The sequence below is a fragment of the Oncorhynchus keta genome, chromosome 30 (genome assembly GCF_023373465.1).
Source record: "Oncorhynchus keta strain PuntledgeMale-10-30-2019 chromosome 30, Oket_V2, whole genome shotgun sequence".
Taxonomy (NCBI): domain Eukaryota; kingdom Metazoa; phylum Chordata; class Actinopteri; order Salmoniformes; family Salmonidae; genus Oncorhynchus; species Oncorhynchus keta.
The window spans coordinates 48,949,280-48,964,760 of record NC_068450.1 but is presented as its reverse complement, the minus strand read 5'-3'; the positions used below and the strand labels follow the sequence as shown (position 1 = coordinate 48,964,760).

Sequence of the window (15,481 nt, the reverse complement as noted above, 5' to 3'; positions counted from 1 at the left end):
TCACGATACGCAGACAGTGCTATCATGTTATCCTTCATTACACCTGGCACAGAGAAACCAGTAAGCTTCGCTCTTAAAACACAAAAGCATTGGTTCAATCGCCAGACTATATAACTGCCCTGAAATTGGGCATCCCTGCCTGATGCCCAATAGGGCAACTCAAACCACCACCCACCTTCACCATACACGAGGCCCCAGCATACAGTAAAAAAAACATCCCCAAACCCAAAGGCTTTCATTGTTTTAAACAAGTACTGGTGGTCCACACGATCAAAAGCCTTCTCCTGATCCAAAGAAAGTAAACCCACATTTACATCAGACAGTTTATAAATGTCTAAAACATCTCTTATCAGAAACAAGTTGTCAACAATAGAGCTATCAGGTACACAGTAGGACTGGTCCTTGTGGATCAACAATCCTAGATACTCTTTCAACCTGTTTGAGACATTTAGAATCAATTTTGTATTCAGCGCACAGCAAAGCAACAGGTCTCCAATTTCTTATGAGAGCCAAATCCCCCTTTTTTGGCAACAGTGAAAACATCGCACATTGACTGGATACAGGAAGAGAACCCTCATGAAAAGACTCACACACCACTTCATAAAAATCCTCCCCAATAGACCCCCAAAAGTGCTTATAAAACTCAGATGGTAAACCATCGATGCCAGGGGATCGGCCTGATGAGAGCTGCATAACTGCTGTGGACAGCTCTTGCAGTGTAATGTCAGAGTCCAATGCGACTCTCTGCTCAGGTCCCAATTGAGGAAGACCGTGTAACAACTGTTCAGTACACAGAGAGTCACAATCCTCCGCCTTATAGAGGGCCGAGTAGAAATTCACGGCATGTTGACGCATTTCAATGTCATCCGTGGTCACCTTCCCATCAGGGAGACGAAGGCAGACCATCTGTTTACGTTGCAATGTCGACGGTCCTAGGTTTTTTTTAAAGGCGCTAGGAGCATCCATATCATTGAGGGAAGCAAAACAAGACATAATCAAGGCACCCTTCACTCTTTCATGCAGAAACGACCTCAGTTCATGTCTCTTGTCCTGTAAGTTCATGACTAGTCCAGGGTTGTTCTGAGTGAGCAGCTTCAATTCAATAGATTTGATGTCCTGTTCAAGGGCCTTGATAGTCTCTTTAACTTCAGTTTGAGACAGAGCAGTATACTGTTGACAAAATACTCGTATTTGGGCCTTCCCAACCTCCCCCCATTGTCTCAAGGACTCAAAATTCCCTTTTATAACCCTCCAATTTTCCGAAAACAACAAAAACCTGTCATAGAACATGACATCATGTAACAATTTAACATTAAAATATCAGTAAGGTGGACAGGACAAGTGAATATAAACAGTAACAATATGATGATCAGAGAAACCCACAGGAGTAATGTCACACCTTCCAAGCCTACTACAGTATTGCTCAGATACTTACAACCTGTCTAACCTTGCTGCAATGACACAACCTTCATTAATTTTTAGCCATGTGTACTGCCTAACTTTTGCATTCCTTACTCTCCACATATCAGAAAGCTCAAACGCAGTTAATAGGACAGACAGGCAAGTGGCTGACCGCAGGTGAGGTTCTTCAGCGGTGCGATCAACAGTAAAATCCACTGTACAGTTCCAGTCACCCCCTAAAACCATACACCCCTCTTGATCACACTGTCTTAAGGTTTCCTTTATTTGATCAAATATAGCAATACGCTCTGTACCCTCATTAGGAGCATAAACATAAAAAATAAAATAAAAACATAACATCCACCTCGACCAATAAAACCTGACCCTTGACAATCTCTGTTGTAGATACCACAGTCACCCCTAAACCTGAGGAAAACAAGCTTGCCACCCCAGCACTGAAATTAGTACCATGACTGCCAATTTGACAGATTTCCCAAAAGTCTGATCCAGAAACTCATTTACCTCCTCTAGATCATAAACTAAGTCCTCACCAGCAGCTGTCATATCTAAAGAGATATCCATATCCTTCTCCTGATCCTCAGCTGAGACCACAGACAACTCCCCTCTACCACATCCCTTTCAACACTCCCCACTTGCACCTCATCACTCATACCAGGCATCTCCTCCACTACCTGGGAGGCTAGCTCCACATGAACCCCAGCACTCATAGTGGGCATCTCCTCCACTACCTAGGAGCCTAGCTCCACATGAACGCCAGCATTCGTAGTGGGCATCTCCTCCACTACCTGAGAGTCTAGCTCCACATGAACCCCAGCACTCGTAGTGGGCATCTCCTCCACTACCTGGGAGCCTAGCTCCACATGAAACCCCTCCTGTACCTCATTACTCATAGAATTGAATTGAAAATTGAGAGACAGAGAGAGAGAGAGAGAGAGAGACAGACACAAATACACAGACAGACACAAATACACAGACAGACAGACAGACAGACAGACAGACAGACAGACAGACAGACAGACAGACAGACAGACAGACAGACAGACAGACAGACAGACAGGAGAGAGAGGGAGACAGACAGATGTGTAATGTATATGTGAGTGGTAGCTGGCAAGAGAGAGAGAGACCAACACCTGGGGAGAAGCTGTTATTCCATCTGGAGCAGCAACATGTCCATAAACAGGGCTTGTACACACACAGCTAAGTAAACACCGGCTGAGAATTCATGAATTGTATTCCCATGAAAGCGGTGCATGCAGCACCGTTCAGGTTACGAAGCCACGCACCGTGGGCGGAAAGACGAACGCGATCCCAGTGGTGCCCCCGCAACGGGAGCAGGGGAAAAAGATTTATTCCGGAGAATAACGGAGGAGAGGAAGAAAAAAAGAAAAAAGAGATGCCTGTCAAAGATAAGATGTAATTAAAAAAATAAAACGCCCACTGTCTGCCCGACACACTTGGCGAGGACGCTGGATTGTGGGAAGATTAACGAGAGAAGTCGAGTAAACACTAAGCAGTGAGAGAACGTTGCCCCCGGATTCACATGGAAGATGTGGGTATGATCCCAGAGGCATTGTGGGGGAAAAAAGAGAAAATGTTTTTAAAAAGTCCAACGAAATCCTTATCTACATTATTAATATGTGTAATGAGTCTCAGCAATAACAAACATCATTAACTTCCTCTGTGAAAACAAACAGGCTCTGCTTTAGAAACCGGTCAATTAGGGAGAATGGAGATATCTCTTCTCTGCAGACCTTGAGAACTGAGACGAGAGTAGCAGGACCAAGAAGAGCATAGCCTTGCCCACACATACAGGGAGATTTTGTTTAAAGCCCCTGCATAGTGGCAGAAGGTACTGGACTTCTGAGAAGCCATCAAACAGACAAAGGGATTTATCCATACCCCGGATACACCCGGCCCTATTATATAATCACCAGGTCTGAGTAGGGTTCATTAGGCACCAAGCAGAAGAAAACGGACTGAAACAGAGATGGACTACCTGGAATTGTCCAATGAGAAACACTAGCTTTCAATTTCTGTAGCAAAATGTTTTCAATGAGCGTCTGTTGCGTGCCCTAATAAACACAACCCAGCTGTTAGGCCTATGCAATGAGAAACTCTTTCACTTTCCATTGCAAAACGTTTTAAATAATCATATTTTGCATGCCATAATGAACACAAACCAGCTGTAGGCAGCCTATGTCTCTGTTGGGACATGCCAAAGTGGGCTAAGTTTCCGTCCCATTAGTAATGCTGAGATGTGATTGGCAGACTGGGGCCGTGTTCCCGGACAGGTCAACAGCGGACGGCCCACACACTCGCTGGAGAGCCCATCAATCACAGTTTGGGATAATTAACCAGCAGGAGACAAGCCAGGAGCTCCTTGTTCTGCTCCCCCACTCTAAGGGAGGGAGGGGGGTAAAGAGAGGAGGGAAGGAGATTAGATTGGGATAGGCAAGAGAGAGGGAGACTGAAGAGACAGAAAGGGAAAAAGAGGGAGAGAGATATGCAGAGACAGAAAGAGTGCATACATTAACCCCATACTCATAGCCGAGGCCAAATATCCCTTCAACACTACAGTTACTCATCAGGAAGACATAGAGAAAGCATTTTCACATCAACCTGAAAACAAGAGTTGAAAACAATATTCTACCCAGTGATTATCAAACCAATGCAAAGAACATGAATCCTAACACACACACACAAATGATTCCCTTAATGATTGGGAGAGAAACCACATTGTGCTGTGTTGGCAAGCCAACATGTGGCTTCCTGCCACAAGCAAAGGGACAGTGACAGGAACAACAATAGGTATAAATAAATGTATGCAGTTATTTCTGTTTTGTTATTGCGCTCATTACTGTGAAGTTAATTAGGATAATTGTTATTTGTAGTACAGCATGATTATATTTTACCCCTGTGTAAGTTACTTTATCATGACAATAAAGAAAATGTTATTTGAGAAGGGGACAGCGAGAGAGACAACAGGAGAAAGAGATCAATGTTTTAATGTACGTGTGTGTGTGTGTGTGTGTGTCTGCTTGTCTATCTGCATGCACGTGACTTTGCTATATCATGCATGTGCAATACGACCCTTTGTTATGATGGGTGTGTAGTGAGGCTGCCAGGGTCTGGGTCACTGAGTAAGGGGGGAAAAAAAATCAATGCAGAATCTTGCACCAGCTCTTTAGTGTCTGCTAGCCCAACACTGCCATCATTAGCATTAGTCCCATCCTCCATCTCCCTGATTGACCGTCCAATAACAAGCACTTTATTTGCTTAAGCCACACTTTTTCACTGGATATACTGGATAAGGTCTGGCATCAGCTCTACAAGGCAGGATGGTATGGTTTCTCTTTGCCAGTCAATATACACTTCCCAACTATCTTACAGTACTGTAGACTATAATCTCTCTGCCACTATCTCAATCTATCTGCCCTGGCAGGTTGTCAGTGTCTGAGGTTGTCAGTCTTTTTGGCCATCCATCTGTTAATTGGTTTTACCAATCCGCTGTCGATACGGCTGTTTGGTTTGGGAGGAATCTTTTTTAGAACCTGGCAGAATTTCAGTGTGATGCTTCTTTCTTGTCAAGACAAAACTTGCTTTTGAAGTGAATCGACGACGCTTGTTTTACGCTCGTCTGTCTAGTGACACTCAAGTCTCTGTCTCAGTGTCTGTGTCCACAGTCCCCGTCTTTCCACCTCTCTAGGAAAGAGTTGTAGGCGTGTCCATTGCCAGTGTCCAGTGGATGCACCAAAAACCTTTCAGCCAATTGCAATATTTTTTTAAAGTGTACAATAATTTGTATTTTCCGAAATGGATAGAGGGCACATACCCCATCAGTTTCAATGGGCATGACCCCTCTGCTCCGACAATGGTCCAGTGTGGCTCCTCTAATCACAGTTATTAATACTATCAAACTGGGTCATCCCTACACAGTCCCATTGTGAAGCTGCACTGCCATCCTCACCACACTCAATGCTTCATTTAATCATGCCCGCCGGTGCCATGCCCCATGCCCCGGCCTACAACACAGTGGACCCCAAGAGAGGGACAAGAGAGATGTAGGCCTAAAGGCTTTGGAATGATGGCCGGTGTGTGTATGCCCAAGTCTGTGAGTTAGTCCATTCCATCTTCCTCTGTGCCTCTGTCAGGGGGAACTAGTCCCTGCCCACCCCCTGTCTATAATAAGGAGCCCGGGGTATGACCCTGCTGCCTCTGTGCTCTGTGGTGCCCATTAGACTGCCTGACTATAAGACAAGGCCAGACCCAAGGACCCCTGTTGAGGACACAGATCATTCTAATGTGGGAACACAACAGAAGAAGCCACGGGAACACGTCAGAACGTAACATCCAGCTGCCTCTTCTAATCACGTCAGTCTGTCCTAATTCAATTCTGTCCCAGCGGGATTCAATTACTTTTTATTAATTTTGGCACAGCCAGACTCCATAGAGGGGATTCAATTCTGCCGAATACAATTTGACTAGATGCAATCGGATTCACTTCAATTGAATGAATCTAAACTTAATATCCATCTTCTCTCCACCTCACTCTTAGCCCCCCTCTTGCTTTTTTTTACCCCTGCTTTCCTGTTCCTATTTTACACACACACACACACACACACACACACACACACACACACACACACACACACACACACACACACGTTTTACTTGTTACTGAACTCACATACAGTTTGCTGTATATAACATGTCTATAATCTAACTCATAAAAGCAAGCAATCTACAACATCCCAATGCAATGTTCAAACAAACACAGCCAACACACACTACATGACCAAATGTATGTGGACACCGGCACGTCGAACATCTCAATCCAAAATCAGGGGTTTTAATATGGATTTGGTCCCCCCTTCACTCCTATAACAGCCTCCACTCTTCTGGGAAGGCTTTCCACTAGATGTTGGAACATTGCTTGCAGGGACTTTCTTCCATTCAGCCACAAGCGCATTAGTGAGGTTGGGCACTGATGTTGGGCGATTAGGCCTGGCTCGCAGTCAGCATTCCAATTCATCCCAAAGGTCTTCATTGGGATTGAGGTCAGGGCTCTGAACAGGCCGGTCAAGTTCTTCCACGCTGATCTCGTCAAACCATTTCTGTATGGACCTCGCTTTGTGCATGGGGGCATTGTCATGCTGAAACAGGAAAGGGCTTTCCCCGAACTGGTACCATAAAGTTGGAAGCACAGAATCCTCTAGGATGTCATTGTATTCTGAATTTACTTTTTCGAAAGGTGCCTATGATTGTGCCACGTTGAAAGTCACTGAGCTCTTCAATACGGGCCATTCTACTGTCAATGTTTGTCTATAGAGATTACATTGCTGTGTGCTGGATTTGACACACCTGTCAGCAACGGGTGTGGCTGAAATAGCCAAATCCACAAATTATAAGGCGTGTCCACATACTCTTGTATGTGTTACATCTGTGTGTCAATGTATTGAACCCTGGTAGAATGACTCAGTCGTCGCATAGCATGTGGATCTTAGAGACAGATTTACTAAGCATTAACATAAGTATAACGTTTGAAGCTGTCCATTATCAATGTCGAATCCAACAACAACAACCCTGTAATGCTACACTGCCACATATTCCCAACAGGTTCAACCAACAGGTTCAACCTGCACTATAGTACCAATGCTTTATAGGTCTTCCACATGTATACCCACACATACTGTTTCTCACGAGAGTGCCGATGAACTGTGTGCAGTGTTTTTTTTTTATCTACGCAAAAAATCCCCCCCTCGATTCTAAAACATTATGGGATTGACTGCTAAAGGGCATGTAAGAAAAATCAAAAAGCAGCAAAAAAAGGGTGAAATAAATAACATGTACATAACATTGAGCTTGGCCTTTGGACGATTTCAGAGGCCCTGCCGACTCCAGTCGTTCCTTAAATTGATTTTTCATATGAGAGTCCCCTCCGGGGGCCATTCCATTTTCATATGTGCATCTGTATATGTGTTCCCCCCTTCCCACTCTATTAATCAAATAATGTAATCAGTTCCTGTGTGCACCCAGCGAAGACATGGGCCACTCCTTATGTGAACAGCATTTGCATGTCTTTAATGGGACTTTCTGAGTGGTGTTACATAATGTAAAAGGACTGTGTGCTCAACTACTCCCGGAAAATGTTAGCCCAATAGGTTCATGCAGAAATTAGAATGATGTGATTTTTTTCTAGGAAAGCATTGGAAAAGGTGTTGGCTTCAGCTTGAGGTTCTGACGACGAGACTGAGAGGGTCTTTTAAATACTGTGTGTGTGTGTGTATATGTCTGTATATTATATGTCTGTATATGTGCATGCACCACCGCCCAGGTTACGCATCGTGGGTGGACAAAATATCGTGGGTGTACAATATTAGGAACACTTTCCTAATATTGAGTTGCATCCCCTTTGCCCTCAGAACAGTCTTAATTCATCAGGCATGGACTCTAAAAGGTGTCAAAAGCATTCCACAGGGATGCTGGCCCATGTTGACTCCAATGCTTCCCACAGCAGTGTCAAGTTGGCTGGATGTCCTTTGGGTGGTAGGACATTCCTGACACACACGAGAAACTGTTGAGCATTACAGTCCCAGCAGCGTTGCAGTTCTTGACACAAACCGGTGCACCTGGCACCTACTACCATACCCCGTTCAGAGGCACTTAAAACCGTTTGTCTTGCCCATTCACCCTCTGAATGGCACACATACAAAATCCATGTCTCGATTGCCTCAAGGCTTAAAAATCCCTCATTAACCTGTATCCTCAACCTTCATCTACACTGATTGAAGAGGATTTAGCAAGTGACATTAACAATGCATCATATCTTTCACCTGGAATCACTTGGTCAGTGTATGTCATTGTGTTCCTAATGTATGTTTGTACACACAGTGTATACACATGCTCCTGTATCTGTGTGCTGTCCTCTCGGTGCTGTGCGTGTGTGTGCGCATGTGCATTACGCCTGTGTGTGTGTGTGTGGGTATATATGTGTGTCTGTGCACAACGTCTCCACCGTGGAAAGAGTGCACAGGGGCATACATATTTTAAATCCTCCTCGACTGACACTTCTCCCAATGGATCAGAGAAATATCTTAATTATGCCACTTAACATCTCACTGGATGGTCTTTGGGCGAGCACTGGGGAACATACAATTAAGTTCACTGAGCACCAGAAAAACTCAAAACACATAAATAACCGATGACCTGCTGAGAGGAAGCCTCGCTGGGATTTCTAGTGCTAATGTTGCTCTAACAGAGAGAACACACTTCCCAGGCAAAAAAAAAAACATTAGTCAAATGGCATTGCGAACAAATTAATTAATTCTTGAAAGGTTGCAAAAAAGCAAAAAGTGTATTGTAAGGTGGGTTGGATATAGATAGCCTGTTGAGACACTGAGCCAATGTGAGAAGGTTGTGTCAATGTCAGAGGTGCAAGGGAATGGGAGTTTTACTTGTCAACTGTAATGTATGTTTAAACGTAACTATAATATTTTGTTCAGAGTCAGAAGAAAACCAACTGAAATAATCAATTCTGTACAGCAGGGATCATCAACGAGATTCAGCCGCGGGCCGATATTTTCTTGAGAGGATGGTCGGGGTCCAGGAACATAATTAACATTAATTTGTAGACTGCAAATTGACCGCAATAAGCCCAAACAGATCAAATATTTCATTAAAACATAATTTCGAACCTTGCTTACATTTGTATTACGTGTCAATTACACGTCGGAATATTTGGCAATAGATTTCCAAAATTTGAAATAATTCACATTTTTACAATATGTTATGTCCAACTAAGATTTACATTTTTTACATGTCTTCTGATGTTGAGGCTATTGTAAATCGGCTCTAAAAGAAAAGAAGTGGGTTCAGAGTTAATAATTACATTTTTGGGGGGATCCAAGGTTCCTTGAAGGATTTTATTTCTTTAGCCCCTACTCTTGCAATTTAGTCAGGGGGGCATCACAGATTATCTTTGGGGCCACCCTGGATTTAGCCTCAAATCCAATATAGCTACCATAATACCATTTGATGGAGGCCAGATCATATGTACACTTGAAACCGTTAAACCTCGTTTTTCAACCACTCCACAAATTTCTTGTTAAAACAAACTATAGTTTTGGCAAGTTGATTAGGACATCTACTTTATGCATGACAAGTAATTTTTCCAACAATTGTTTACAGACAGATTATTTCACTTATAACTCACTCTATCACAATTCCTGTGGGTCAGAAGTTTACATACACTAGGCTGACTGTGCCTCTAAATAGCTTGGAAAATTCCAGAAAATGATATCAGAAGCTTCTAAAGCCATGACAGGCTAATTGACATCATTTGAGTAAATTGGCATCATTTGAGTCAATTGGAGGTGTACCTGTGGATGTACTTCAAGGCCTAACTTCAAACTCAGTGCCTCTTTGCTTGACATCATGGGAAAGTCAAAAGAAATCAGCCAAGACCTCGGAAAACAAATTGTAGACCTCCACAGGTCTGGTTCATCCTTGGGAGCCATTTCCAAACGCCTGAGGGTACCACTTTCATCTGTACAAACAATGGTACGCAAGTATAAACACCATGGGACCACGCAGCCATCATACCACTCAGGAAGAAGACGTGTTCTGTCTCCTAGAGATGAACGTACTTTGGTGTGAAAGCGCAAATCAATCCCAGAACAACAGCAAAGGACCTTGTGAAGATACTGGAGGAAACAGGTACAAAAGTATCTATACACAGTAAAATGAGTCCCAAATCGACATAACCTGAAAGGCAGCTCAGCAAGGTAGATGCCACTGCTCCAAAACCGCCATAATAAAGCCAGACTACGGTTTGCCACAGCACATGGGGACACAGAATGTACTTTTGGAGTAATGTCCTATGTTCTGAATGAATGAAACAAAAATGGAACTGTTTGGCCATCGTTATGTTTGGAGGAAAAAGGGGGAGGCTTGCAAGCCGAAGAACACCATCCCAACCGTGAAGCACGAGGGTGGCAGCATCATGTTGTGGGGGTGCTTTGCTGCAGGAGGGGACTGCTGCACTTCACAAAATAGATGGCATCATGAGGCAAGAACATTTGGTGGATATATTGTAGCAACATCTCAAGATATCAGTCAGGAAGTTGGGGATAGGGCTGTCTACTGCCCCCGCTGGAGTAATTGCGTGCCCATAGTAAACAATTTTTTTTTTTCAAAAGTTGCTAATATATGCAAATAAAAAATATTATTGAATAGAAAACACTCTACAGCTTCTAAAACCGTTTAAATTATGTATGTATGTAAAGCAGAACTCTCAGGGCAGTCATTCTCCCAAACTCTCTCTTGTCATCAGAAAAGTTGGCCCAACTTTGACGTCATCGCCCCCACCCTCCCCAAGCACTTACAGGTCTGGGAACAGTCTCTCTTTCAGCGCGATCTCAGCTTTCAATGGGGCTTCTCATTGTGAGAATCGCGCGCTCACGAGAGTTTTGGCGGGCCGAAACCTTTCGGTCACGCGAAAAAACAGGTAACTTTTATGGGCGCTCTGCTCCGGTCCTGTCTTTTTTCCAAGATCGATTATACAATTGCATGCGTTTCTGTTCGTCCTCACGATTGCTGTACACCTTTATAACATGTTAAAGCTTGATTATGAACTTAGTTTGATAAGTTTAGTCGACATATAATATGTAAGTTTGACGTTTTGGTGCGCATCCACTTGACTTTTGGCTACATTTCAACAGAAATGTGTCGTGTTTGAGAACCGAAAGACACAGACTGCAAAACTAAACGCTGTTTTTGGTAAGTATAATTCCTTCCAGGTCTTCTGATGGAAGAACAGCAAAGGTAAGGGAATATTTATGTGGTAATTTGGGTTTGTGTGGACTCCAAGATAGAGGAGCCATAATGCTACTTTTTGAGCGCCGACTCATAGTATAGCCTAGTGAACGAAACCTGTAACGTTAAAAATAAATGTAACACAGCGATTGCATTCAGAAGAAGTGTATCTAACTATATATATGTAGAACATGCATATTTAGTCAAAGTTTATGATGTGTATTCCTTGTTTGCTGACGTTATCTGCCGGAGCTATCGTCATTTCTCAGGACATTTGAGTAGCATTTTTTGAACGATGCATCATTGTAAACAGAGATTTATGGATATATATAGCATATTATTGAAAAAAACATAAATGTACTGTGTAACATGTTATATTACTGTCATCTGATGAAGATTTCAAAAGGTTAGTGCATTATTTTTCTTTTAATCTTGCGTTTGTTGATTGCATATTTTTTTCAACTTGGCTATGCAAATTAGCTGTGTCTTCGGTGGTGGTTTGACATAAATATATGCTATGTTTTCGCCGTAAAACATTTTAGAAATCTGACTTGCTGGGTAGATAAACAAGGTGGTTATCTTTCATTTGAGCCATTGGACTTGTTAATGTGTGGAGGTTAAATATTTTTAGGAATATTTTTGCGTTCCATGCGCCACCTTCCAGCTGAACGTGGGGGGGGGGGGGTTCCAAAATTGGAACCCTAGTCCCCCTTCTGGTTAAAGCTTGGTCGCAAATGGGTCTTCCAAATGTCCAATGACCCCAAGCATACTTCCAAAGTTGTGGCAAAATGGCTTATAAGGACAACAAAGTCAAGGTATTGGAGTGGCCATCACAAAGCCCTGACCTGAATCCCATAGAAAAGTTGTGGGCAGAACTGAAAAAGCACATGCGAGCAAGGAAGCCTTACAAACCTGACTCAGTTACATCAACTCTGTCAGGAGGAATGGGCCGAAATTCACCCAACTTATTGTGGGAAGCTTGTGGAAGGCTGCCCGAACTGTTTGGCCCAAGTTAAACAATTTAAAGGCAATGCTACCAAATACCAATTGAGTGTATGTAGACTTCTGACCCACTGGGAATGTGATGAAAGAAATAAAAGCTGAAATAAATCACTCTACTATTATTTGGATATTTCACATTCTTAAAATAAAGCGGTGATCCTAATTGACCTAAAACAGGATTTTTTTTTACTAGGATGTAAACTTGTAAACTTCCGACTTCAACTGTAAATATGCATTTTGTATACAAGGCTTTTTCCAAAATTGTGTCCACTCATGGCCAGAGAGACTTTTTTGTAAATCATTCTTATTCCGAATCCAATATGGCCGACATAATTACTTACCTGGATATACATTTTGTATTGTGTTATTCTGTCTTTATTAAAAAGGGTTTCATACAACTCTTGGCATATCCAGCACTATGAGAGGCTCTACCATGCATCATGTTTGAATAGCTGAAGCCAACTAGCTTTTCAATGTGTGTTCATGTTTTTTACAACACCAGCAAATAGTAGTGTCACCAAGTTACAGGAAAGCAACCTGTAATACAACAGTCAGCCACTCTAGTAGTGTATATGTAGAGCTAACATTTCCCCTATTTTCCCCACTGAAACTAAGTCTGCAAGGTTAATTGTAAGTATTTGAGGTGACAGGACATGAGTGTGTCCTAACAGGGTGAGATAGCCAGGGTGAAGTAGCCAGTAGTGGTTGTCGTTCTGGGGCCTGACCAGGTTGCACAGCTACCTGGTCTTTCTGGGCAAGCTGCAGCCACAAGGGCAATATCCTTCCTGTATGACTGGCAGGGTATTCAGGGCTGGGTGGGTGAATAGTTTCCATTTTTACAACAGTTTGGTGCAGGCACTCAGCAGATGCAGTTTGCATGCTAACAAGACCCATTGACTAACTGGAATGTTCTCTCAGCCTGAATAATGCTGGGGATTCTCAAGTAGTGGAATGGTTGGTTGTTTTTTATGTTGAATGTGGCAAAAAAGTACTGCAGGTTACGACCTACATATTCATTCGGAAGTCGGGTCGAATGAATATTTGGCCGATATTTACTGTGGGTAAATGGCCACTAGCATAATTTTACAATCATACATCGCAATCATACATCTTCTGACTGAATATTAATTTGCAGCGCTCTACCCCCACCTGCCGTTCCACCTAAAAAACGAATGCGGCCAAACAAGTCATCCCCTTTCCCTTTCTAGTGCTTGACTGCCCACAATTGACTGCTAACTTCAGAGGTACCTTTAGACACTAAAAAAACAAGCACGATAATGAAACCGGGTTTACTCTGTGTCCATTGCTGCGCCAGTGACATTAAATCCCTCTCAGGGGTGAGCAATCCTTCCCACCATTCATATATGTCCACCTGCGCAATTTTGAAGTTACATTTTCACCCTAAACTAAACTAGCTACAGCTCGTCTATACCTACTCAGTTCGTTCTTGTTAAATCATCGATACACTGTCACCGAATAATGTAAATTCTGCGCCGTGTCCCGTTCACCCATTCGAAAGCCTATGATAAAAATGAATGAACTTTGGACGCTAAACACCTGAGGGTAATGATGCCTTTGAATTGTTCCACAAAAGCTTAGTTATTTATCAAACAAAGAATAAACCGTTTGAATTTAAATAGCTGGCCCTGAGGTTGTTGTGTTATGATGCGCTGTGTGTTAACACAATAAAGCCAAATAATCAGGGCAGTGCCAACTGCATGACACCTTCTGTTTTCCCTAGGCAATCACCCACATCATAACATTGTTTTTTGTGATTTGTTGTTCTCCTTGAGAAACAAAAAAACTAAACAAAGCACAGCCTATTGTTGTCGTTCCACAGCCACATGCATCTATCCACAATTATTTCTCAATTATTTCTCTCCTTGGTAGAGAGTGGCCATATCTGGTCATTTTTTTCTTCATCAGTATGAAGAAAAAAATGACCAGATATGGCCACTCTACCAATCGATGGATGTCACATTCAATGGCGGAATAACACCAGAACAGTTCAATGATGTCAACGGGGTCTTGATAATCCCCTTTTCAAAAAGCAAGCATTCCAATCAGACGTGCTGAAACTACAAAACACCAGCGGTCAAACAATCCGCCCCTCTCTCTCTCTTGCTCGCGCTCTACGGTCTCCTTCTCCCAAATCTCCCTAACATAATTGTTCCCGCCGATAGGGATATATGGACAAGAGCGGGCGAATAGGGCAACTTATCCATCCACGAAGTCCACAACGCCAAGAGACATGTCTCCCTACCTTGACTGCCGCAGACAAGAAACCATAGGAGTTGGATAATCATTTTGAGCAGGTTTGGCTGATGGACCGCTTCCAGCGTTCGCTGTTAGTGGAGGTTTTTAGAAGCTGTTATTATAGCAGGAACCGCGACACACTCCTTTCGCCCTCGGTCTTGAGGTCCGCTGGCGTTCTCTCGCTCCCTCTCTGGCGCGCGCTCCCCCGCTCGCTCCCCAGCTCGCACTTACTTTTTACTCCTTCGTTGCCTGACTCCACTGAGCAGTCCGCATTTATACATCACTCACTTATACCGCTCGAGAGAAAAAGGACTTTCGTTTTAAAGGTCCAAATCACTCCAATTATTGTTTATCAAAGTATAGTTTATAATAGTTCAATCATTTGTTCGGGAGTCGAACTAACGGATGGTGGATGCAGGACTGTGCAACTTGCAGTGTTACATCCTATCGAAGAAATCCGTGTGACATGAACTGTTTCATTATTTACGTGTTGTGGAGAGCACTGTTCGGACTGCAGGTCTCTTCTCCCTATCCTCTCGCTCTCTGTCACGCGCGCGCACACACGAGAACAGCAAATGGCTTTGCTGTATGTTTGTACAAATGATATGCATATTCAGCTGGGAAAAAAGCTTCTTCTTTATTAAATTTTTTTGCATTTTGTTTCTTGGCACACACCGAGTAACTCACTTGCGGTACGCTATCCAAACTAAATCTGCATGATACATCCAACATCTCATTCCAAAATCATGGGCATTAATATACAGTTGGTCCCCCCTTTGCTGCTATAACAGCCTCCACTCTTCTTAGACAGCTTTCCTAGATGTTGGAATATGTTGGAACATTGCTGCAGTCACATTCAGCCACAAGAGCATTAGTGAGGTCGGCACTGATGTTGGGTGATTAGGCCTGGCTCGCAGTCTGCGTCCAATTCATCCCAAAGGTGTTCAATGGGGTTGAGGTCAGGGCTCTCAGTCAAGTTCTTCCACAC

General features: G+C 43.1%; 1 protein-coding gene across 3 annotated transcripts in view; it reads right to left on the bottom strand.

Moving 5' to 3' along the window:
* Positions 1–14,973, bottom strand: part of LOC118363658 (neural cell adhesion molecule 2-like) — a 393,776-nt gene extending 378,803 nt beyond the window's left edge. The window contains exon 1 of one of the 3 annotated variants that reach the window (XM_035744742.2): positions 14,501–14,973. In XM_035744742.2, coding sequence (XP_035600635.1) covers positions 14,501–14,543 — 43 coding nt within the window. In that variant the 5' untranslated portion in view covers positions 14,544–14,973. The remainder of the gene's footprint in view (positions 1–14,500) is intronic. The other 2 variants (XM_035744741.2, XM_035744743.2) reach the window with 2 other exon arrangements.
* Between the last annotated feature and the right edge of the window lie 508 nt (positions 14,974–15,481).